The sequence below is a fragment of the Thalassophryne amazonica genome, chromosome 3, assembly GCF_902500255.1.
Source record: "Thalassophryne amazonica chromosome 3, fThaAma1.1, whole genome shotgun sequence".
Classification (NCBI taxonomy): domain Eukaryota; kingdom Metazoa; phylum Chordata; class Actinopteri; order Batrachoidiformes; family Batrachoididae; genus Thalassophryne; species Thalassophryne amazonica.
This window is the reverse complement of record NC_047105.1, coordinates 36,731,827-36,756,362: the sequence shown is the minus strand read 5'-3', so window position 1 is coordinate 36,756,362 and position 24,536 is coordinate 36,731,827. Positions and strand designations below refer to the sequence as shown.

At 39.6% G+C, this 24,536-nt stretch overlaps 1 protein-coding gene across 2 annotated transcripts in view; it reads right to left on the bottom strand.

Moving 5' to 3' along the window:
- Positions 1-24,536, bottom strand: part of LOC117506550 (E3 ubiquitin-protein ligase Itchy-like) — a 61,713-nt gene that overhangs the window by 19,976 nt on the left and 17,201 nt on the right. Inside the window, exons 4-19 of one of the 2 annotated variants that reach the window (XM_034166057.1) lie at positions 20,152-20,276; positions 18,733-18,864; positions 18,036-18,084; positions 17,700-17,869; positions 17,289-17,517; positions 14,161-14,256; positions 13,143-13,317; positions 9,789-9,858; positions 9,511-9,595; positions 8,712-8,840; positions 5,948-6,020; positions 5,802-5,873; positions 5,626-5,714; positions 5,243-5,402; positions 4,323-4,456; positions 3,271-3,411 (exon numbers count right to left, since the gene is read on the bottom strand). In XM_034166057.1, the coding sequence (XP_034021948.1) occupies positions 3,271-3,411; positions 4,323-4,456; positions 5,243-5,402; positions 5,626-5,714; positions 5,802-5,873; positions 5,948-6,020; positions 8,712-8,840; positions 9,511-9,595; positions 9,789-9,858; positions 13,143-13,317; positions 14,161-14,256; positions 17,289-17,517; positions 17,700-17,869; positions 18,036-18,084; positions 18,733-18,864; positions 20,152-20,276 (1,929 nt within the window). The remainder of the gene's footprint in view (positions 1-3,270; positions 3,412-4,322; positions 4,457-5,242; positions 5,403-5,625; positions 5,715-5,801; positions 5,874-5,947; positions 6,021-8,711; positions 8,841-9,510; positions 9,596-9,788; positions 9,859-13,142; positions 13,318-14,160; positions 14,257-17,288; positions 17,518-17,699; positions 17,870-18,035; positions 18,085-18,732; positions 18,865-20,151; positions 20,277-24,536) is intronic. The other variant, XM_034166058.1, reaches the window with a different exon arrangement.

The following is a 24,536-nucleotide window of genomic DNA, read 5'->3' as shown; positions in this document are numbered from 1 at the left end:
TCTTTCTGTGAGGTAGCAGTGCGAACCACTACGCCACTGTGCTGCCAAACCTGTGTGTTCCAAAAGTTAAAAAGAAGTCAGCAGGCCACAGTGCTTATTGTGCACCTGTTTGGGTGAACAGTCTGCCTGCTGTGATAAAACAGTGCAATTCTTTGGAGACATTCAAATCCAGACTAAAGACCCATTTGTTTTTCCTTTCTTATGACTAATATTTTAGTGTCCTACTGTACTACTTTCTCCTCCATCTTAAATTAAATTACAAATAATTGGTGCAGATCATATCTGCATTCTGGAGCTGTTAGTGTAATGTACTGTAACTGTAATGATCTATTTTCAGGGTTACCACAGTCCAGCATTAGGGGTCTTCAGCTGGTTCAGAATGTTGCTGCCAGACTTTTGACATGAAACAGAAGGTTTGAACATATCACACCCATTCTGGCATCTTTACATTGGCTCCCCCCTGTCTCTGTGAGAGCAGATTTTAAGGTTTTGTTATTGACTTATAAAATTGATGATGGACTGGCGCGGTCTCATCTGGCCGATCTGGTGGAACCCTACGTGCCGGCCCGGGCTTTGCGGTCGCAGGATGCAGGACTTCTCTGTGTTCCCAGGATGAAGAAGTAGTCAGCGGGTCAAAGAGTTTTTTCTTATCGTGCACCCACTCTGTGGAATGGTCTTCCTGCGACCGTGAGGCAGTCGGAGTCCGTGGACATTTTTAAGTTAAGACTTAAAACCTATTTTTATTCTCTTTCGTATGAATAGTTGATTTTTTTTTATCTGTTTTATTCTTTACTTCTGTTTTTAATTATGTATTTGATTTTTTTTATGTTGAATTGTTCTGTGTGAGGCGCCTTGAGGCAGCTTTTGTTGTGATTTGGCGCTTTATAAGCTGATTAAATTGAACTGAATTGATTGAATTGTTAGTGAAGCAAATGGCTAGCTGCCAGCAATACCATTAGCATCCTATCTGTCACTCTGTCAATGTGCATGCCGAGAATTAATGTTTGTTTGAATCTAAATCAGTTGGTCACCCCTTTGAGTCTGAGCTGCTGAGGTTTCTTCCTTAGAAATGCCCAAGGAAATTTTTCCTTATCACTGTTGCCTATATGCTTGGTGGGGGTGAATAAGGATAGACCTTACTCTTGTGAAGCGCCCTGGGGCTACTTATGTTGTGATTTGGTCCTGTAGCTGATCTCAGCCTTGTGCAGGTCTACAATTTTGTCCCTGGTGTCCTTAGACAGCTCTTTGGTCTTGACCACTGTGGATAGGTTGGAGTGTGATTGATTGAGTGTGTAGACAGGTGTCTTTTATGCAGGTAACAAGTTCAAACAGGTGCAATTAACACAAGAGTGCAGAATAGGAGGGCTTTTTGAAGAAAAACTAACAGGTCTGTGAGAGCCAGAATTCTTGCTGGTTGTTAGGTGATCAAATACTTATTTCATGAAATAAAATGCCAATTAATTATTTAAAAATCATACACTGTGATTTTCTAATAGTTTTTTTTTTGTTTGTTTGTTTTTTTAGATTCTGTCTCTCACAGTTGAAGTTTACCCACAATAAAATTACAGACCTCTCCATTCTTTGTAGTTGGGAAAACTTGAAAAATTGACAGCGGTCAAATACTTATTTGCCTCACTGTATATAGCACTTTGAGATTCCATGGAATGTAAAGTGCGTTACAAATAAAATGTATTATTATTATTATTATTATTATATTATATAAATGGAAAATTTCTCCTGTGTGTGCGCATATACATGTGAACCCAGTTAACACTCGTTTATGTGTAACTCGCAATTCGGTTTTACTCACGGTCGATTTGTGGACCCCGAAAATTTAGATTATTGTATTATATATATATATATATATATATATATATATATATATATATATATATATGGGAGATTCTTATTATGTCCTTTGATCATATTGTATGAAAAACAGAAAAAAGGGGAAATTTCACACTTTTATAGTTATCTTTACAATGAAAGTGTGTTAAGAAATTTGTTCTAGTAGTCTATGATGACTTTTTCACCTTTTTTCAGCATCATTATATGCAAATATTGCCGTTTTGTGCTTGTCCCACACCCAGACTTTTGCTCTTCAATGATAAAAATGAATGGTAAAGAAACGTTTTTTAAATGTTTTAAAATATCTCTGAATAAAATATCAGTAAAATAATCAAAACATAACTGGGATATTCAATGTCATACAACTGTTGTGATTTTTTTAAACAAAATGTAGTTGTCCCACACTATTGCCGTAATTTCCACCACAACACTGTAATGTCCCACTAAACAGTTTGTATGAAAGATTGTTTGGGTAGTTTCTATGAAGATAAACAGTGACATCAGAGCACATGTATATAGCGCCAAATCACAACAAACAGTTGCCCCAAGGTGCTTTATATTGTAAGGCAATGGTGTGGTGGAAATTACATTTACAAGGCCAATAGTGCACGTAGTTAAAGAATCACCCATATACGAGGGTAGGCTGAAAAGTTCTAAGGCTCCCCATGAAGGAGTAATGCATTAACTGCATTATAGTGAGCCTTAGAACTTTTCAGCCTGCCCACAATAAAAGGCCACTCTGAAAGGTGCAGTTTTATCACACAGCACAATGCCACAGATGTCGCAAGATTTGAGGGAGCGTGCAATTGGCATGCTGACAGCAGGAATGTCAACCAGAGCTGTTGCTCGTGTATTGAATGTTCATTTCTCTACCATAAGCCGTCTCCAAAGGCGTTTCAGAGAATTTGGCAGTACATCCAACCAGCCTCACAACCGCAGACCATGTGTAACCACACCAGCCCAGGACCTCCACATCCAGCATGTTCACCTCCAAGATCGTCTGAGAATGGTTTCCACCTGGCTGTCTCTCACAGTTTCTGGAAAAATTTGATGCAGCAAAGCTCCAAATCGTTCCACCTCGCAATGAAAATCCAACGAGAGGGGAGGACCAGTGCTCACACAAAGCCTGCTCACAGGCGAATGATGCAACCGACGGGCGTGAAAAAAAATCACGCATGCGCATGAAGGTTCAAGGTTGGCTCATGCAAGCACACATGATTCAAATCCATATGGTTTTTGAAAAAAAATAAAAAGGTCTGATACTTTTTGGACAGACCTCGTATATATATATATATATATATATATATATATATATATATATATATATATATATATATATATATATATACACACACACAGGAAATTTTTACATTTACATTTTTTTGGACAAATGCAAGATTGTAAAATTCTGCTGCACTGCACCTGATGTATTCTTCTTTATTCTCCTCCGTTACTAGAATGTTCCCTCCATCTGGTTTCAGCTCGTGGGTGGTGATCTCCCCGAGGATCTCCTTGTCGACTGAGAAGAACATTTCCAAACAGCACTCTTCTATGTTATTGTCCCTTCAGGCCACAGAGAGACAATAACAAAAACAACAAAAACAAAATCCCAGAAAGTTTTCAGAGCAATCATACATCACTCAAGGGTACACAATCCTCAAAATTCTATTTGAATGTCCATCTATTTTCATACTGTATTGCATGTAGCAACAGAATGTGCTGTATTTGATCAGCAAGGTTGTGCAGACAAACAAGATAAAGACACACACTGAAAGATGTTCGTCTTGTTCTTGGATAATTTGTGCAACTGCAATTTTATGATTGAAGCTTGTTTCTTTGTTGATGCTGAATGTTACTTAAAGTAATGATCAAGACTAAGTTACAAACATGTCTGTACTTGTAGATTTAATTTTAATTTAAGCTTTATTTAATCAGGTTTGTCCAACTGAGATCGAGATCTTTTTTGAAAGGGAGACCTGGGCAATTCTAAAGTTTCCAATTCACCTGACCTGCATGTCTTTAAATCTGGGAGGACACCGGAGCACCCGGAGGAAAAGCACTCAAACATGGGGAGAACATGCAAACTCCACACAGAAGGCCACAGGTGGGAACTGATTCCATGACCTTCTTGCTGCGAGGCAACAGTGCTAACCACTAAGACAGCTTGCTGTCAGGAGATAAACTGTAACCTTACTATCTGCAAAGTTAACTCAAATAATTCCCACAAAAAAGACACCAGAGGTGGAAATCCAAATGGTTTTCAACTTCTTACAAATGACTCAATTTAACATAAAATAAATTAGTGTGCACCAGTGCAGATGAACAACATGCCATTTGAGGTTACATTTACTGTCCTTTATATCATGACTCATTCCACCCCCCCCCCCCCCCCCCATTAACACAACATATGCATGTCAATTTACCAGAATTTCTGGATTTTATCTGGATGTTGAGACTTGTGTCCTACTACCTACTTGATCCAGATAAGTGAATTGTAGAACTCTGGATCAATGGACTCCAGGTCTTTCAGAGCCAGCGGTTTGTTCAGGATACGCTTGTAGAAGGGAAGGGAGAAACCCGTGTCGATGAACTTGCCGTGGAACAAGGCCTACAAAGGAGAAATGTAAGCCATCATGTCACTGTAAAAATAAATAAACAAATAAATAAAAACAGAGATAGAGGTCCCTCTCTTGATGATGCATATGATGGCGCAATACATATGGGGTGTGCTCATCTCAAGTATGCTATTCACACAGCAAGTAATCTGGTTGTGTTTTTGGGCATAACATGAATTACACCAATCGGTTAACTATCATTCTAAGACCAGGGGTGAGATGGATGGTGCACTAGTGTTTAGAGAGTGGACTCAAATCATAGGTTTCCTGCCTGCAATCCATCAAAGTGGGTGGAAAGCAGCCACCAAAGCTTCCTGAGGTGAAGCAGTAAAATGCTAATTTGTATTTTTCCACTACTTTTTACTTGTATTTCATTAATTGTTGGCAATTCCATTTTGTTGTGTGTACAAGTGTGTGTGCATGTTGTGAACCAAACTATACAAGACACACCTGAATGGTGCATTTTCCACTGAGTATTTTATTTTTGCTTGTCTCCTTCCTCCTTTGCCATGCTCTTCCCCTAAATATTTTGTCACTATTTCTCAGCAGACTTGGGGTGGATTCCATCAGAACACTAAGAAAACTGATCAGTACTTGTACCGTTTTATATTCAAGATTTGGCACAACGTAAACTCTGCCCTGTTTTTCTTATCTGACACTGACAAATGACACATAAACAAGACAACAGACAAGAGGCTACAAAAACATGATCAACCTAATGGGCCAAACTATTCACATCATTACGTTAAAATGTTGTAATGTTCTGATAATGCAGATACCATGGCAATGAAGCGTCCTATAAACTTGAAGTATTTGAGGTGATCAGGGTTGATGTAGGAGGCTGGGTTAATCTGTAGGCAGTAGTTGTCCTTGCCAGCATACTCGAAAAGACAGTACATGGGGTTCAACACCTCATGAGAAAGCAAGAAGAACCATTCTCTGGAAATGCAACCACAAAGCAAACAAAATTCAGGGTGGAGTATCAGGCTGAGTGACACATTCAGATCTTAACTTTTCATAGAATCGAAGGAATGTTTTTTGTTCATTTGTTCTTTGTACAGGCCTTGTCATAAGGGTCAAAGTTGATGCCAAAGAAGTGACACACACCTTAGGACTTATAATGAACATGAATCATAATACAAAAGAGTTCTGCTGAATTCACCTTGCCACACCTCCGTAGTCCAAACCTTCTTCTCCGGGAAAAATGATCCACAGTCTCCTCTTCAGATCTTGAGGGTGGAAGCTCATGATCTTTGAAAGCAGACAAAGGAAAACACATCAAGTATGATAAAGATGATGCAGTTATGCAGAAAAAAAGACAATATATGACATGATCACCTGCTGGAATGAATCCTCAAACAAGGTTTTCCGCGAGACTGTAATCTTAACGTGCTGAGGCATCGCTAATTGCTGAAATGACATACATACATTAGTTTTTGGCATTTTGGAATGCTGTACATCAACATTGTTCAAATTGCACATACCTGACACCAGAACCTGAAGTATTGCACTTTGGCTTTAAAGTCCCTGACATAGGTTATCTGTGGCCCATTTTCGCTGCAGGAAAGAACAGAAGAATTTCCATTCATTTAAAGAATGTACTCTATGTGCATCTCATTACAGATATCCATACTGGGAAAGTGCATTTACTATGTATGTATACAGTTGTGTTTAAAGGTTTACATATCCTGACAGAATTTTTCATTTTCTTGCCCATTTCTCAGAGAATATGAATGATAACACATAAACTTTTATTTCACTCATGGTTAGTGGTTGGGTGAAGTCATTTATTGTCAAACAACTGTGTTTACACTTTTTAAATCATAATGGCAACAGAAATTACCCAAATGACCCTGATCAAAAGTTTACATACCCCTGTTCTTAATACTGTGTTGCCCCCTTTAACATCAATAACAGCTTGGCGTTTTTTGTGGTAGTTGTGGACAAGGCTCTCTGATGGTAAAGCTGCCACTGAATGTGTCTTGGACTTTATTTACATCAATTATGAAGAAATATAAACAGTATGGCACTCTATGGTAATTCTGCATGGAGTAGACAGTTCTCAAAAACAGAGTGACTGTGCAAGAAGAAGAGTGAGGAAAGCCACCAAGACACACAGACAACCCAGAAGAGGTTATAGGCTTATGTGGCTGTGATTGGAGAAAATGTGCACAGTGCAAGCTTTGTATTTATAAAACCTTTGACCGGGGTCATTTGGGTAGTTTCTGTTGTCATTATGATTTAAAAAGAGTAAACAAAGTTGTTTGACAATAAATGGCGTCACGTAATGTGCCGAGATGGAGTGGTGACATGATGAGTCGAAAAAAATTGATCACGTGACTCATGATGCCATCTTGGGTTCAAAATAGCGTTCGCTGTCAATCTGTCTGCATGTAAATCCAGCTATTTTATTTATTTATTCACCAAAAACACCGGGTTGTTGTGCATTTGGAGGCACAAACAGACACAACAAGGGCTTCAAGATGTATAGATTCCCTTCAGATCCGAACAGAACAAAAATTTGGGAAAATAAAGTCAGCTGTGTGGGATGGAAGCGACTTCATCATCAAAGTTGTGAGAGGTAAATTTATTGTTCAGTCCCATGTACAGTAAAACTCACCTATACCATCGTCGTATAAACCAGATATTCACAGTCACCGGACAAAAAAAGTCCCAAAGTTTTTGTATTGTTTTCCATGTAATAAACATTGTGTACAACAGATTTTGTACAACGGATTTTCGATCACAACAAATAAAATGTCCCGTCCGATCGTATTAAACCCCTCACATGTGGGATTGGAGTCATTTCCATGATTAAAACTCCGACCGTTTATTTATTTATTTTTTTTCACACTGTGCTCAGACTTGGACCCTGCGGCAGACCGCAGGGTGCGCAATGAAAGCATCAAAGTGTCAAATCACAGCTGGCTGTGATTTGACACTTTGATGCTTTCAATCCTTCATCTGCCATCATATTATAAAATTTTTTACAGTGCGTGCTGATTACAAAAGAATCAGAAAAGTCCGCACATTTACAGCACAAAGTCGGTAAAAGAGGAAAATGTACAGCTTAACTTTGATTTGGAGGTGATGATTGTAGAAAGAAAAGCTTTTTGAGGGTCAAATTAGTCCAGAATAAAGCAAATCCAGAGAACTTCAAACTGTCACGCATGTCAAGAGTTACAGAGCTGCAGCTGCATAAATCTGGCTTTAAATTAATTCAATAAATCACCATAAATTGTAAATTTATGTAAATTTGATAGCTTAACTATTTTTATATTTATTTTGATAGCACCTGTACCTGGATGTGTTGCTGTATGTGGTTAAATGATTAAAAAAAATGTTGAAAACATAAAAGGTTCATTCAGTAGTTCAACGCAGTTGGAACCAAAATGGTGTCATGTTCTGAGTTGAGACCAATCTCTTCATCTAGGCACACTAGCTTCACCCAACTACTAACCATGAGTGAAAAAAAAAAGTTTTGTGTTATCATTCATATTCTCTGAACGGCCAAAAAAACAAAAATTCTGCCAGGGTATGTAAACTTTTGAGCATAGCTGTATATACCAGGGGTGGACAACGCATGCCAAGACACTGCAGCCAATCACCTCAGCAGGTGGGTTGCTGTTGAGCTTCTCCCCTGAACATAAAGACCTGATCGTCAATGAAATCACCTGCTGAGGTGATTGATAGCAAGAAATATATACATACTATATACTCATGTATGTTCCATTATGCTCAATGTTATAATTCAGTTTCTTGAGGCAATATGACCACTGAACAACATATTCACTATGGTTCCCTGATTTGACACTTAACACATGATATATTTAAATGTTGGAGAAATTTTAAAAATGTAGTAACAACTTTTATATGAATGAAAACGTCCACTTTCTTACAACAAAGCTAGAGCTAAGGGCCCTTGGGCTAGGTCTTTAATCCCATATTGATCCTGGTGTGTAGTGAGCGCCTTGTATGGCAGCACCCTGACATCGGGGTGAATGTGAGGCATTACTGTAAAGCGCTTTGAGCGTCTGATGCAGATGGAAAAGCGCTATATAAATGCAGTTCATTTACTCCTACAGTATCTTAATAATTACAATTACTTCTACTATTTTACACTTTTCTCAGGTGGTTTAGGACACGCACGGCCGAACTGTTTGGTCTGAGATCAGTTTTGGAAAAGGCAAACGTTTTGAAGTCTGTGTTCATTTCTGATAGCGTGAACAGCAACACTGTACAACTCACAGTGAGGATTTGCCTGTTCGAGGGTCGATGTAGGTCGTAGTTCGCCTGTTGTGGTCTACATAGTAGGGAATACCATCCACAGTGAACCTCATCTCCCAACCCTCTGGCAGAGGCTTATCATTCAGCAGCCTGAACAATACACAGCATATTCAAAATAATCAATTTACACAGTGGAAAAAGAAACAAACATTATGTAATTATACGCCATTTCTTCAAAAGCAGCAGCTTATTAAGTAAAGTTAAATGTCATTAGCTTCAGCTTGTACATGAAATGATCACAGCTCATATTACTCCCAGAATCTCACAAGTACACTCCAAAAGAAGGCAAAAGTCGGACTAAAAATAACTCGTCTCAGTTATTTTTAAACTCAATTGAACGTTCAGTCATTTTGTTGTCATTGTTGTTGAAAACCGTAGCTGATGTATTTATCTACACACAAGCAGATGTATGAATTTATTTATGTTTACTGAACAAAGTATTCTTATCAAATTAAAGTGTTCTTTAGCTGCAGTGAGGAAGGAAATTCTGGAGCATAGACAGTGCTGAAGCATGGGTGTGACACAAATGCAATCACAGTAACTGCATTATCAATACTAATTATTATTATTATTGAGACGTGTCAAACATAACTGATGCTAACTATGTCCACAGCTCGCAAGTTGAACTTTTGTCTTAGAGACTATTTTATAAAGTGGTCTGAGTGAGTGAAGGTGACACTCTTTTGACTCAGTCGATGCATATTTGAAAGGCACTAAAGACAAAGAAACACACATGGCACACACAGGTCTACACACCCACCCTTGTGTCCTGGGGTCCTCCCACTGTGTGGCTCTTGTCGGATGATGAACAAAATACACTCTTCCATTCGTGTCTGTTCTCTTCTCTATGATTAAAATGATTGAGTTAATACATTGTTAGTTGCCGAACTCCATTACGTTTTACACACAGGCTCATTACATTTTCACTATTGATTTGACAGACATGTTTCTACAGAGAAACCCAAATTTAACTTTAATTCAAGTAATGACGGCGAGAATAAAAGAGAGAGATGCTGAATGATAATTAGAGATATTTACCCCAACCATGTGGCAGAGGTCCCAGCGGGTCAAACTCCTTATTGGCCGTGGATGCTAACTGGTCTTGGAGCTGAATGAGAAGATTAACTGCATGATGTTGAGGCCAATAATACAAAGAAACTTACTGACTCTACTAAACCGTATAGCATTCATGACCGAGCAAGGCAAGCAGAATGCAACGCATTAATGCATCTCCAATTTTCAACATTTCTTCAGAGAGGTAATTACACCTTGCATGTTGGAAAGTCTGTCTAACTCAGTCTGAGGCCAAAAAACCTATTTCTGTCCACTAGAACCAGATGGATTTAGTGCAGATTGGTAGACACCCGTAAGGGGATGTTCGTCTCTTATGCTATTCCAGGATGAGGTGTATTAATGGCAGCGGTGGGCACAGTTCAGCTAATCCGATAACAGTTAATTATTGAAGGTAATGTTTTTGCTAGCGGATTAGCTTTTCAGATAAGTTTTAAAACCAGCATCGGCCCAATTATCTTCCGATAAATTTAATTCTGATAACTTTCAGTCCACTAACATTTATTTTGCTGGTAAAGTGAGCAGTTTAACAGTAAAAAAACGTTTGTAAACCCTAAAATCACACATTTTAGTCCGTCTGTTGTGTGTTTGACGTGATTGGCCGGTCGATGCAGGGAGCACTGTAGTTGGATCAGTGTAGTTCAGGTTCACTTTGGACGTTACACTGTTATTGTCCGCTCGACACAAACAAAACGGACTAATTTTAACATTATTTTATGTTATTTCTTTCTGGCATGACAGGATAATTGAATCGCCAAGACTCGATGGGGGAGAGGAGCTCTCACGGCGCAGATGTGTACAGAGGGACTTTTCTTCACCGTTTAGACACCATTTTGGATTAAAAAAGGACGCTTTATTTATTCAGATGAATCCCACTGAAACTAACAGGTAAGAATTTATATTTACTAACGTGTCTTTTACTCTGCCAAACAATGCATTAATGGATGCATTTCGGTTGATTAAGCTGCAGGGTTCAAAACGTGAAAAAAGCAGCAGCTTTTTAGTTTGTGTATCTAATTCCGAGATAAACTGTGACTTCTAATACTGTGTTTTACTGCTTTTGAAAGATGATGACAGTGTTTGTGGTTATATTTTTTATTCATTCATTTTTTGTGCGTTTTTATGAGTTTCTGATCCTTGAATTTACCCAGCAGTGAAAAGTAAAGTGAAACTGGTTTATCAGAAGCCAACAGTGTAATCTGATGTGGCCGCGTCCAAATCAATACGAAAAGTTATCGGTTATCTGTAATAAAGATACATTTTTTAGCAGTTTATCGGTTTAGCGTCATGAATTACAACTTTTCAGTTATCGGATTAATGGTTATCGAAGCTAACTTTTTGGCTAGCTGTGGCCGCCACTGATTAATGGAGATCGGAATCAAATAAAAAAAAAATAAAAATACAGACATAAAAGCCTGAGCTTATCTTGGGTCTTATTTTCTTGTCAACTGGCTCAATAGCTTTGGGTGGAGGTGCAACCATAAATTGATTATTAATTGACTATTAAATTAATCAATACCTATTTTGATTAACTGCTATCTTCTTCCATTTTAAAATATCCAAATATTCTGATTTCACATTCTTAAATGGGAATACTTTCTGGTTTGTTTGGCAAGATTCTTTACTCTTAGCTAGCAATAAAGTGTATCATCATGGGCTCTGGAAAACAATGATTGACATTTTTTAATATTTTCTGGCATTTTATGGACCTAACAACTGAATTTATTAATCAAGAAAATATTCCATCAATCGATTAAAATATAATCATTAGCTGCAGTCCTACTTTAAAGTTATGCACAGACACATAGATTACAAAACCCTAATCCTGGTGGGTGAGACAAGACAATAAACCCATTAGTGTTGAAATGATTAGCTTGTTGCTTGATGAAATAACTGACATTAAAATAATCTCTTTTTTAAAATCATTCTACTGGTGTCAGACTGTTACACTATTGTTGGAATAACTATCTTTTTTGTTTTACCACTTTATGTGATTAATCAATTAACATTAAAAATAGGTCATATATTATTCAACAAAGAAAATAATAGATGCAGCTCTAAAATCCATGCAATGTAATATTTGCCATGCATGTAAACTTAAAAAAATAATAACAGTGCCTTCGACATTTGGGAGAAGTGGTTCTTATGCTGGGAAGCCCTCAAGATGATGACAACTTTTTCTTTGTTTAACTGATGTAACAAAAGGCAGAGCAGGTCTAGGAACTGTTCAGTTGCAGCCCAGTCTCATGCTTTTTTCATGCTCCCATATTTTTTTTTATTTTACTATTTCTATTTATTTATTTAGTTCTATTTTTTTTTTCTATTTCCCTACCCCTAACCCCTACAGACCCCCCGCCCCCGCATTTCATGATACCATCATGAAATAAATTGGTGATACTGTAATTTCTACCCTGGTTTTTTTTGTAATTTACTGCCCCTTACAAAAAGCAAACCACTGTATTCCTCATTTTGGATTTATTAAAATTCATGATAAAACCAGGCCTGGGACCCTCACAGACAGTGTCCATCTTGTGAAAGCCCCCTAAAATGAGTCATACAACACTTTTTATACCTTGTGGGCGTCACAGTGGGTGTGGTTTAGTCTCACATTTCTAATGTTACTGGCTCTCACCAACAGGGGGAGCTCTCCCTGTTTCTGAAACTTGCACATATGATGGAAGTGAAACTTAACTCTTATATTTCTCAGAAACGTCTAAACAAATGACAGACAAACCACTGATAACTAACACAGAATAAGGAATTAGCACAGATATTATCTAACAATACCGTCACGAAAATGTGGCACATTTTGTGATGGTATCACAAACTAATAGGTTAATTTACTTTTTGTGATGCTATCACAAAATGGCGTGCAATTGGGTTGTTCAGTCTGTGTGTGAGCCTGAGTGTGTCCGTGCAGCTGATATGCACGTGAGATCTTGTCAAAGACTTCATATAACAAGGTGAAACAGGGTCCAAAGTGTCATGTTTGATCAACCTCAAACATGACGTTGATCATGATTCAAATGTAACTGTGGCCACCAGGGGGCAGAGTCTCTGAAACCTTGTGAACATTATCATAGACTTCCTGTATCAAGGTGATACTTAGTACACAAGGTCTCTTAAGAACTTGGAGAAGTTCTACCTTGGGCTTGACGATATATAGGTGGTGTCAGGCGATGATGTGTAAGAAAGTGTATTTCACGTTTTACATGTGGAGACATAAATAATGAGTTCTACAGTACAACACAACAGAAATACATTTTTTCAATATTTTCAAGCATGACTCCGTAACAACAGCACATTAGTGAGTATTCTCACCCCATAAATGAACCTCTGGTTAAACTGCTGCATGGCTCCCTGCAGCTGGCTGCGCTGGTGCTGCCACTCCTCATAGTTACGCACTGACTCCTGGGTGGGGCGTTGCCACGTGGTTGTCCTCGTTATGTGGTCGACGTAATACACCCTGCCCATTGGGTCAACCCTGCGCTCCCACCTACGCAATGGCAAAAGAATAAAAAGGAAGCTGACAGTGTAGTTTCTACAGACTCCACCATAACATCATTAACAAAGAGCAGAAATACAGGTCATCCCAGTCTTTTGTTGGTTTAAATCCACATCTGACATCAAGCATAAAATATAAAAGTACCTCAGAAAACTTGAATGCAGTCAGCCTTTAGAAAAAGTATTTCATACTATGTAATTAACACACTATGATTACTACAAGATACAAGTATGTTAGAATTCATAGAGTCTGTGGTTGTATTTAAGGATTTCAGATTTTAAAGAAATCTGCACGAGGATTTGGTACAAGATTTACACCACTTACTCTTCCTGACACAACTCCAGTTCTACAGGCACATCTGAAAAACTAGAATATCATGAAAGTGTTCAATATTTTCACCAGAAAGACAAAATTTTTCTATATTCTAGATTCATTACATACAAATGTTTCAAGTATTTTTTAATAATTATAGCCCCAAACTAGTAAAAAAATAAATAAATAAAAAGAAACTGAAACTTATACTCCATATGGAAATCAGGCTTTTATAATCTGAAAATGTGTGTTATTTGAATTGATTATTTAGTAAAAACAAACAAAATTTACCAACATTTCATTTAACGTTTGTTAGTGGCAAGTAAAATAACATTTTGGAATTTTTTTTATTTCATATTTACAGACACACTGATTAAGGAACACATTTATTCAAAGTTCTTCAGACTTTTTGCAGTGTACATTTTTTTTAAATTTGTATTTTCTTGCAAAACAACTATTAGTCCTCAAATGAGCTTCTTATAACGTCAAAACAATTCACAGAGAAATGAAGTGATTCTGTACCCTGTAGGCAGAGGCTCTGGTCTGTCCCAGGTTGTTTTTTTCTCAACGTGATCCACATAGTAGACACGTCCATTCGGGTCCACCCTTTGCTCCCACCTGCAGAGGGACACAGGTGTATAAGGATGTCTTGGTTATATTTTTTGTCTCTCAATCTGATTTGGTACATATTAAAAGAATCAGAAACCAATACTATGCCTGCGTGGTATAGCCAGTTTATCTGGTACACGGTATCATTTTGGCCAATGGTAGAGATTTGGACTCCACGAACTAATAACGATAACGGTCGCAGAGTTTTCTGATCCAGGAAAACTCCTCTGTGAAGCGGCTGTGTGTGTGTGAACCAGTTTGCTGTCAGAGAGGGGTGTTCTGAGATGAGGTGACTGACTCTCACTGCTGTTCATGTAAGTTTGTGAGACGCCTGTTCTGTCACTGATATTTGCAAGGCCATGGTTTATTTATTTCGGCCGACGCACTGGGGGAAGGCGGAGGCTCCGTCACAACCTGAATAAAACATTTGAGAAAGCTCCACGTTAAAAAACGCAAGGGTTTTTTAACCGGATTAGAAAGACAAAATCAGCCAGATAACGTCAATTTACAGTTACTTCATCCAAACCATCAACATGTTTATTAGACCCCATTCCTACCAGGCTGCTCAAGGAAGCCCTACCATTATTTAATGCTTCGATCTTAAATATGATCAATCTATCTTTGTTAGTTGGCTATGTACCACAGGCTTTTAAGGTGGCAGTAATTAAACCATTACTTAAAAAGCCATCACTTGACCCAGCTATCTTAGCTAATTATAGGCCAATCTCCAACCTTCCTTTTCTCTCAAAAATTCTTGAAAGGGTAGTTGTAAAACAGCTAACTGATCATCTGCAGAGGAATGGTCTATTTGAAGAGTTTCAGTCAGGTTTTAGAATTCATCATAGTACAGAAACAGCATTAGTGAAGGTTACAAATGATCTTCTTATGGCCTCGGACAGTGGACTCATCTCTGTGCTTGTTCTGTTAGACCTCAGTGCTGCTTTTGATACTGTTGACCATAAAATTTTATTACAGAGATTAGAGCATGCCATAGGTATTAAAGGCACTGCGCTGCGGTGGTTTGAATCATATTTGTCTAATAGATTACAATTTGTTCATGTAAATGGGGAATCTTCTTCACAGACTAAAGTTAATTATGGAGTTCCACAAGGTTCTGTGCTAGGACCAATTTTATTCACTTTATACATGCTTCCCTTAGGCAGTATTATTAGACGGTATTGCTTAAATTTTCATTGTTACGCAGATGATACCCAGCTTTATCTATCCATGAAGCCAGAGGACACACACCAATTAGCTAAACTGCAGGATTGTCTTACAGACATAAAAACATGGATGACCTCTAATTTCCTGCTTTTAAACTCAGATAAAACTGAAGTTATTGTACTTGGCCCCACAAATCTTAGAAACATGGTGTCTAACCAGATCCTTACTCTGGATGGCATTACCCTGACCTCTAGTAATACTGTGAGAAATCTTGGAGTCATTTTGATCAGGATATGTCATTCAAAGCGCATATTAAACAATATGTAGGACTGCTTTTTTGCATTTACGCAATATCTCTAAAATCAGAAAGGTCTTGTCTCAGAGTGATGCTGAAAAACTAATTCATGCATTTATTTCCTCTAGGCTGGACTATTGTAATTCATTATTATCAGGTTGTCCTAAAAGTTCCCTAAAAAGCCTTCAGTTAATTCAAAATGCTGCAGGCTAGAGTACTGACGGGGACTAGAAGGAGAGAGCATATCTCACCCATATTGGCCTCTCTTCATTGGCTTCCTGTAATTCTAGAATAGAATTTAAAATTCTTCTTCTTACTTATAAGGTTTTGAATAATCAGGTCCCATCTTATCTTAGGGACCTCGTAGTACCATATCACCCCAATAGAGCGCTTCGCTCTCAGACTGCAGGCTTACTTGTAGTTCCTAGGGTTTGTAAGAGTAGAATGGGAGGCAGAGCCTTCAGCTTTCAGGCTCCTCTCCTGTGGAACCAGCTCCCAATTCAGATCAGGGAGACAGACACCCTCTCTACTTTTAAGATTAGGCTTAAAACTTTCCTTTTTGCTAAAGCTTATAGTTAGGGCTGGATCAGGTGACCCTGAACCATCCCTTAGTTATGCTGCTATAGACGTAGACTGCTGGGGGGTTCCCATGATGCACTGTTTTCTTTCTCTTTTTGCTCTGTATGCACCACTCTGCATTTAATCATTAGTGATCGATCTCTGCTCCCCTCCACAGCATGTCTTTTTCCTGGTTCTCTCCCTCAGCCCCAACCAGTCCCAGCAGAAGACTGCCCCTCCCTGAGCCTGGTTCTGCTGGAGGTTTCTTCCTGTTAAAAGGGAGTTTTTCCGTCCCACTGTAGCCAAGTGCTTGCTCACAGGGGGTCTTTTTGACCGTTGGGGTTTTACATAATTATTGTATGGCCTTGCCTTACAATATAAAGCGCCTTGGGGCAACTGTTTGTTGTGATTTGGCACTATATAAAAAAATTGATTGATTGATTGATTGATAAAATGTTTTGGTGGATTTGTGTTGAGTTTCGTAAATGAGGAATTGACCGTCCTAAAAGCGCTTCATGTATTCAGAGCGGGTGTGCCATCTAGTGTTCAAGAAATGAAACTTCAGCCGCTGACCATAAATTTATTTAATTATTTCACCAAAACATCAAATTTTATTTATTTAACTTGAAAGGATAAACCCCTTGAGATCTAGCCTTGCATCTTAGATGTACCTTCCAGCAAACTGTACCATTAGTTTTGAGATCTGCAAAATAAATGTTTTCAAAATTACATTATAGCTGTTTTCATTTTTTTGTTGTTCATTTTTATTTTGCTCAATTTACCTTTGCTAAGTAACCCATTCAGAAACACATTATAATTGTTACACTTAAGTTTATATCATGATATATATACTGTTACCATGAAGGGATTCAATTTATACCGCAATATGAATTTTAGGTCATACTGCGCAGCCCTAATCTATACTTATCTTCAAACGTTTTTGAAAAGGACAACTTTGCAGTATAACAAGTTACCAATCAAAAGTACCTCGAGGATTGCAACAGTGTAGTGTGCTGCTTTTTACCCATGTGGCAAAGGGCTGTTGTTTATCGCAGGAATTCTGGGAGTGGATATGGTCAAAGCTGCTGAAGAAGAGGGTCCGGGTTTGGGGCCACTGGTGGCCTGTGAGGAATGTGCTGTTGCTGTTCTTGCAGCGGAATCGTCCTGCTGATCAGAACATCCTGATGCCTGGGAAGTCCTGTCTGAGGTTGGACCTTCGCTCAGCTCACTGGGAGAGGAACTGCTAGAAGAAGCTGAAAGGAAGGTAGTAAAGAGAGAAAGGCAGAGGAAAATGATGAAGAGGTATCCTTGCTGTGCTTTCAGTTATGACATTAAATAGAACATATTTTTGCACATGAAGAAAAATCCACAGTCTGGTTAAACTGAAATGACAGCAATCTATTGTGTGAAATGGTTTATCTTGTGCTTTTCCTACTCGGGGAGGCTGCAGGTCTGCGAGGTGTATTAGAAGGTGTGGCTAGTCTGGAAGGACGGGAGGCAGCAGTGCCACCTGTTGACCGAGAACTCGTACCATTATCTACACGATCATTTGACACAATAACCCATTCCTCCGAGTCGCTGGAGGGAGACGTGTCTCTGCTTGACCTGGAGACAAAAAATACAAACAAATACAGGCCAATCATTCTACAAGTAAACACGCAAAATTCAATTCATATAATCGTTTGCTCCGGAGAAACTCTGGGACAAGCTCACACAACAACAACAAAAATTCATGTAAAGACCTACAAGTTAACAAGAAAAGCTTTTAGACCTGTTGCCAGTGTCTCCATTCTGTGTCGCATTCACATTTGGTGCAGCAGCTAAGAGGACAGAGAAAGCTGACATCATTACATAAAATAACAAGGAATTAAAAACAAAACATAAAAAACAACCAGTCCTCTGTAATTAATAATTCTGGACAAAAACACTATGCAAAGGGATGCAAGAATCTCTTGTATTTGCTAAATTTGCTAAATTTTGATCAAGAACAACAGGAAACGTCTGAGCTCTGTAACTGCAAACAAAGGTTTCTGTACCAAATATTAAGCTCTGTTTTTCTAGTGGATCAAATACTTATTTCATGCAATAAAATAGAAATTACTTATTTAAAAATCATACAATGTGATTTTCTGATTTTTTTATTCTGTCTCTCATAGTTGAAGTGTACCTATGATAAAACTTACAGACCTCTCCATTCTTTGTAGGTGGTAAACCTTGCAAAATCGACAGTGGTTCAAATACTTATTTGCCTCACTGTATGCAGGTTACCATCCACACAGAAAAATTATTCCTACTGTGTGTCTTCACAGAGAGATGGGGGCAAAACATGTGGTATCAGGAATATTTTAACCAGTCAACAGAAGCAGAATTAGGAGAAGAAAAAACTTCAGGATATCCCTACTTTAGTTACTGATGTAGTAAGTTTGCTGTTACAATCCTCCTGTTATCATCACGGTGTGATTCCTTACCGAGATTCCTCTCTGCAGAAGCAAACGTTTCTGGGTCTACCTGCAAGCCATCCAGGCAGACTGACAGATCACCTACAACATCCGGGGGGCCCTTGTCAGAAAACAGCTGCAGGGTCTGCACCACCTCATACACTGAGTAGGTGACACACAAGCGGTTAGAATGTGCAAAGGTCACGGAAAAACTCCCCCATGACCACCCTAACATCCCTGCAAAGCCAAAGTCTAAAAGGTAAAACAAGTGATGTAAGCTATTTGCCTTATTGAGATATCCCATAATCCCTTGGGCGCCAGAGTCACTGCAGTCTAAACAACATGGAGAAACCACATGATAACAATTGCAAATGAACACTAGTCTACCAAATGTAATTTTTTTATGCTTTTCATCACGTTAATAAGAGACTGCTGCATGAGACCCTGAAAACAAAACAAATATTACAAATATTACAAATATTCCGTGTCTGCTACATTTAACCTGCGTGGAATTTAATAAACATGATAAACAGTGTTGTAAAGGACAATAAGCAAGACGTTAAAGAGCAAGCGTCACTTTCCCCGAGAACGTCATGAACAGGAAGTGATCGTAGCTCACAACAAATCCTACTGAAAATAACGGAGAAACAACCTGAGCTTCTTGCATGTTTACATAAAACAAACAATAAAAACATCTAAAAACCCAGATAATATATTCACAAGAGTTTTAGGTATAATATACAAAGAATTTTATGTTGCGACGTTAATGCTGTCTGTGCGCAGCGGTTAAATTGCAGCCTTGAAAGCACCAAGCTCAACACATTTCTCAATGCATTGCATTTCTCACTGAGCGCTGAACTCTACTAGATTTTGCACGATTTGAAACCTCAATAGGGAGAATAGGGTGGTTGCAAGAAGCTCTGACAAAGAATAAAGACCAGACTGATGTCACATGGTTTTTGCAGTATCATCAGGTCTAACAGAAGCCATGATATTCGCACAGACAAACCCATAAGTTCAGAAAAAAATTCAATAAAACTTCATCAGCAGTGTACACGGTTATTAATTTTCCTGAAGCCCCATGAAATATTCCCACAAGTACAGGCTGATATGCACTTTCACAACACTACATGAGTGTGCACACTGCACAAGCGTGTGTATAATAGCTGCAAAGATGCAACTTCATATTATCCCACCTAATAATCAGAGGGAATCATCTACTAGACCCTGGAAATATTACTCAAAGTCAAGTCCTGGGACAACAGAATTAATTATTTTTCATACGGAAGGTTGAAATAACAATACAATCAAAGACAGAACCGTGCTCTGCTAAGATTACATCTTGTTCCTGTGGGTAAAAGCAATAAAATAACTAAAATTCCAAAATTTTGTTATGGAATAACAGTTACGATATTCACTTGCAGCAAAAAGAAAACCTTGTAAACTCACACTTTAAGTCGTTAGCTTTTAAGGTCTCACTGATGTCCAGTGTGGCTCTTCCCAGCAGGATGTCTGACTTCAATGTGTGGTGGCTCCAAACGCGAAAGATCAACTTGCTCACTGGAGTCACAATTCTACAGAGAAACAACAAAAAGCCAACAGCATGCAAGTCAGTTAATAATAATAATATTGCCATTTCTAAATTTAAATTCATCCAATAAAATATGTTAACATTTGATAACATCAAATGCATCATTCTCGAGCTTTGGACAATTGTAATAAGGAACATTTTCAGCACAAGTTTTTGTTGTTGTTGTTTATCATTTTCTCCAACTATATATGCCAAAAAGCTGTATGATGAAAAGAAAAGATGTGAGAGTAACAAACAAAACATTTGTCTACATTTCTTAAAAAAAAAAAAAAAAAAAAACAATCCTGTCTTGGGAAAACAATATTGTAGTTTAAAAACTATGGATACAACAATACATTCTACTTATGATTCGATGCGATTCACAATATGATTTTCTCAGTGTTTTAGAATAGTCATTCTATGAAACTGCAAAAACTGAATCTCTAATAGACTATAGTTACATTAAACTCAGCTAGCCGTATGGGTCTGGCAAGTTAAGCGCCATTCTCATTTCACGATACACATCCCAGAAAGTCATGGCTTATAACCAGGGGTGCACATTAATGGTTCGCATCATGCTTGTGTGTGGAGAAAAAAAAAAAAAAAAAAAAAAAAAATCACTGATGCCTTAGGGGATGCACCGATCCCACATTTTTCACTTACGATCCGATCCCGATACTTGAATTTGGATATCTGCCGAACCGATACTTTTCCGATCCAATACCAGAGCTGTTTGCTTTAATATTATTATCATTATTGTTGATTTTATATGAGGATTTTCTTAAAAAGGAGACCTGAAAGTTCAGCTACAATTTGCCATAAGACGTATCTAAGATGATGTTTTGGTGAAACAATTAAGTACTTTTATTTTTTAGAGACTTTTACAGCCTTATTTTTATAGACTTAAAGAGAAAAGACAGCACTCTCTTTCTGTCTGTCTGTCTCTCCTTCTCAAGTTTCAATTTCAATGGAGCTTTATTGATATGGGAGACATATGTTTACATTGTCAAAGCAAGTGTTAAGAGTAAAAATTAAGTCCTCTCTGTCCGTCTTTCTCCCTCTCTCTCTCTCTCTCTCCCTGTCTCTCTCCCTCTCCTTCTCAATTTCAATGGAGCTTTGTTGACATGGGAAACATATGTTTACACTGTCAAAGCAAGTGTTACACTAAAAATTAAAAATTAAGTCTCTGTCTCTCTCTCAATTCAATTTCAATTGAAACATTGTCAAAGCAAGTGTTGGAGCAAAAAAAAAGTCCTCTCTCCCTCTCTCTCTGTCCCTTGCTCTCCCTCCCCCTCTCTCTCTACCTCCCTCGCTCGCCGTGTTCCTGCTGAGGAAACACAAAGCTTTTCAACTGTAAAATAAACTGTAAAATTCTAAATGCATCATCAGCGGCACTCACGCGAGTAACTCTGCATAAATGCTGTGGGATTTTGATGGAGTTTTTCCCGTTCAGCGGAGAGAAAGTGAATCTCTGTTCGGCTGTCCTCCTCGGGTGTGCTCTGAGCTGCTGTTAAAGCATTTCACAGCATCGGGACGTTGAAGCGGCTGATTTTTCAGTTGCAATTCAGAGAGCCGGGCAGAAATTTGCTGTTACTGGTGGCTTAAAACTCTTGGCTGCGGTGCGCGGAAGAAACAGCTCGGCTTCAACTCAGAAACCTCCCCCTCCTCTCTTCCCACGCAGCAGTAAACAGAGCAGAGAGAAAGCAGACGTGGTTTGTCTTCGGTATCAGAAAATCCCGCAGGTTGGATCGGGAAATTCTGATCCGCGTATTACGTCGGTATCAGAACCCGATACCGATCCGGGATCGCATCAGCCCCAACCCTAGATGCACAGCAGAGGGCAACACTTTTCCTACAATCCGTCATTGCTTTCCTCTTATGAAGTGCTTCCCTTGTGTTTTCTGCTGTGCATCATTTATTTTTAAGCCTCAGTCCCACCGAATAATAAGCCAAGAATAATGAACCACGCACTGGTGTGTCAGCGATTATTTGAAGAATGATCCACGTTTTAAGCCATCACGCATACACTACTATGGCGCCTCTATGTGCCTCTCTGTACCTCACATGTGCCAGGTATCAGCCTCTAGTGAGCCACGACAAACCTGTCATTTGAGCTCCATCCAGCCTCGAGTGGCTCGTGTTATCGCATATGATCCATGTCAAGCCAAATATGATCCATGTAGCACCATGATAACGCAGCATTGGTGCATGTTTAGGCATGGGTTTGGTCCAAACCTCCAGCCCTCCCCCACCCGGTCCTTTTAAAGTGTGGGTTCTCAATTCACAACATCCATTCAAGATGTTGTCACATTTTTTAAATGCAGTCCAAGAAAAGACGTTACACTGAGTGAGTGCTCGCTCCCGGATACAAATTCTGAGGGGGATAATTACTTTGTCATGACACTGGCCGGTGTGCACCACACTGCGGTTCACCTGTGTTCCAGAATCAAATGCAGCCATTCTGTGCATTCACCCAGCTCTCTGTGACCACACACAAGAAAAAATCTTTATTTCTTCCACGGCTTACAGTCACCATGATACAACTTTTAATTTGTGTCATGTCTGCAAAATCACTCTTTTGCGTGCTCTCGTTCTGTGTTCCTGGGCAGCTCTGTGCTCCTTCTCGCAGCTTCACTGGCGTTATTTCTATCGCGGCTTTAAACACACAGCCACTTTCTTTGCCACAACCACTTTGATTTCTCCAGCACTTTCAACACTATCAGACCGGCGCTGCTGTGGAGGAAGCTGGAGGACGCAGGTGTGGATGGACATCTCGCCGCCTGGACCATCGACTACCTCACTGACCACCCGCAGTACGTGCGGCTGCGCGGCTGTCAGTCTGAAGTGGTAAGGTGCAGCACTGGGGCCCCCCAGGGCACCGTCCTCTCGCCTTTCTTCTTCACCCTCTACACCTCAGACTTCAACTACAACACGGACAGCTGCCACCTCCAGAAGTTCTCTGATGACTCCGCCATTGTGGGTCGCGTGTCTGAGGGGAACGAACTGGAGTACTGGTCTGTCATCACAGACTTCGTGGACTGGTGTGAGCGCAACCACTTGTGTCTCAACACCAGTAAGACAAAGGACATGGTGATCGACTTCAGGAGGAAACCACCACCTCACCCACCGGTGAACATCCAGCAGGAGGACATAGAGACTGTGGACAGTTTCAAATACCTGGGTGTTCACCTCAACAACACCGACGCCCTGTACAAAAAAAGCCAGAGTCGCCTCCACCTCCTGAGGAGACTGAGATCCTTTGGAGTGAGCAGGCCTCTGCTTAAGACCTTCTATGACTCTGTTGTAGCCTCTGCTCTCCTCTATGCTGTCGTCTGTTGGGCCCCGGGCAGCACAGAGGGGGAGAGAAAGAGACTGAATAAGCTGGTCAGGAAGTCCAGCTCTGTCCTGGGCTGTCCTCTGGACTCTCTGGAGGAGGTGGCTGATAGGAGGTGTTAGCCAAGTTCAAATCCATCCTCACCTCTGCACCGGACTGTAGTGGAGCTGAACAGCTCGTTCAGTGACAGACGAGGCACCCTCAGTGCAAGACAGGAACGATACCACAGGTCGCTCCTCCCTGCTGCTGTCAGACTGTACAATAACACTGTGAAATAACCACATGCATTAATATGTCCACAAATCACGTGCAATATTAATATGTCCACAAATCATGTGCAATAACAACTCGTTTACAAATCCCTGCACTAATGTCACCTTATCACATCTAAACTGTTGGGAAAGTGTCGGTACACGGACCCACAACAGGGGGCGCAAAGGAACGGACAATGGAGTAGGTCAAATAACAACACTTTACTGTTGTGAATGTGCACAACAAATACAACAGATTACAACAATAGATCAGAATCAATTCACAAAGGTGTCGTGTGGGCAGGCTCGAAGATAGGAGACACCTGTCCAAAGCAGAACCGGAACCACACGATTTCCTCTGCCACCAGACCCCGGGAATACTGGAGCCGCCAAGTCCCGAATTCCCAGGTGGCCACTGCCTCCGCGTGTCGGACCTGGTACTGCTGGCGAGGAACAAAAACACAATTAAAGGTGGGCGCGTTTGCACCCAGTAATCCGCACGGCAGGAAAGCTACCTCCACCTCTCGTTGGAAAAAGGTCTGTTATCACTCACAAAATCACAAAAGGTTACTGTCAAGCAGTCAGCTGAGAATATTACCTTCCAGGTAGAACGATATCTCGGCAAAGAGGTGGAGATGACGTCTTGCTGATATACCGATGCAGATCAGATGAGTGGTGA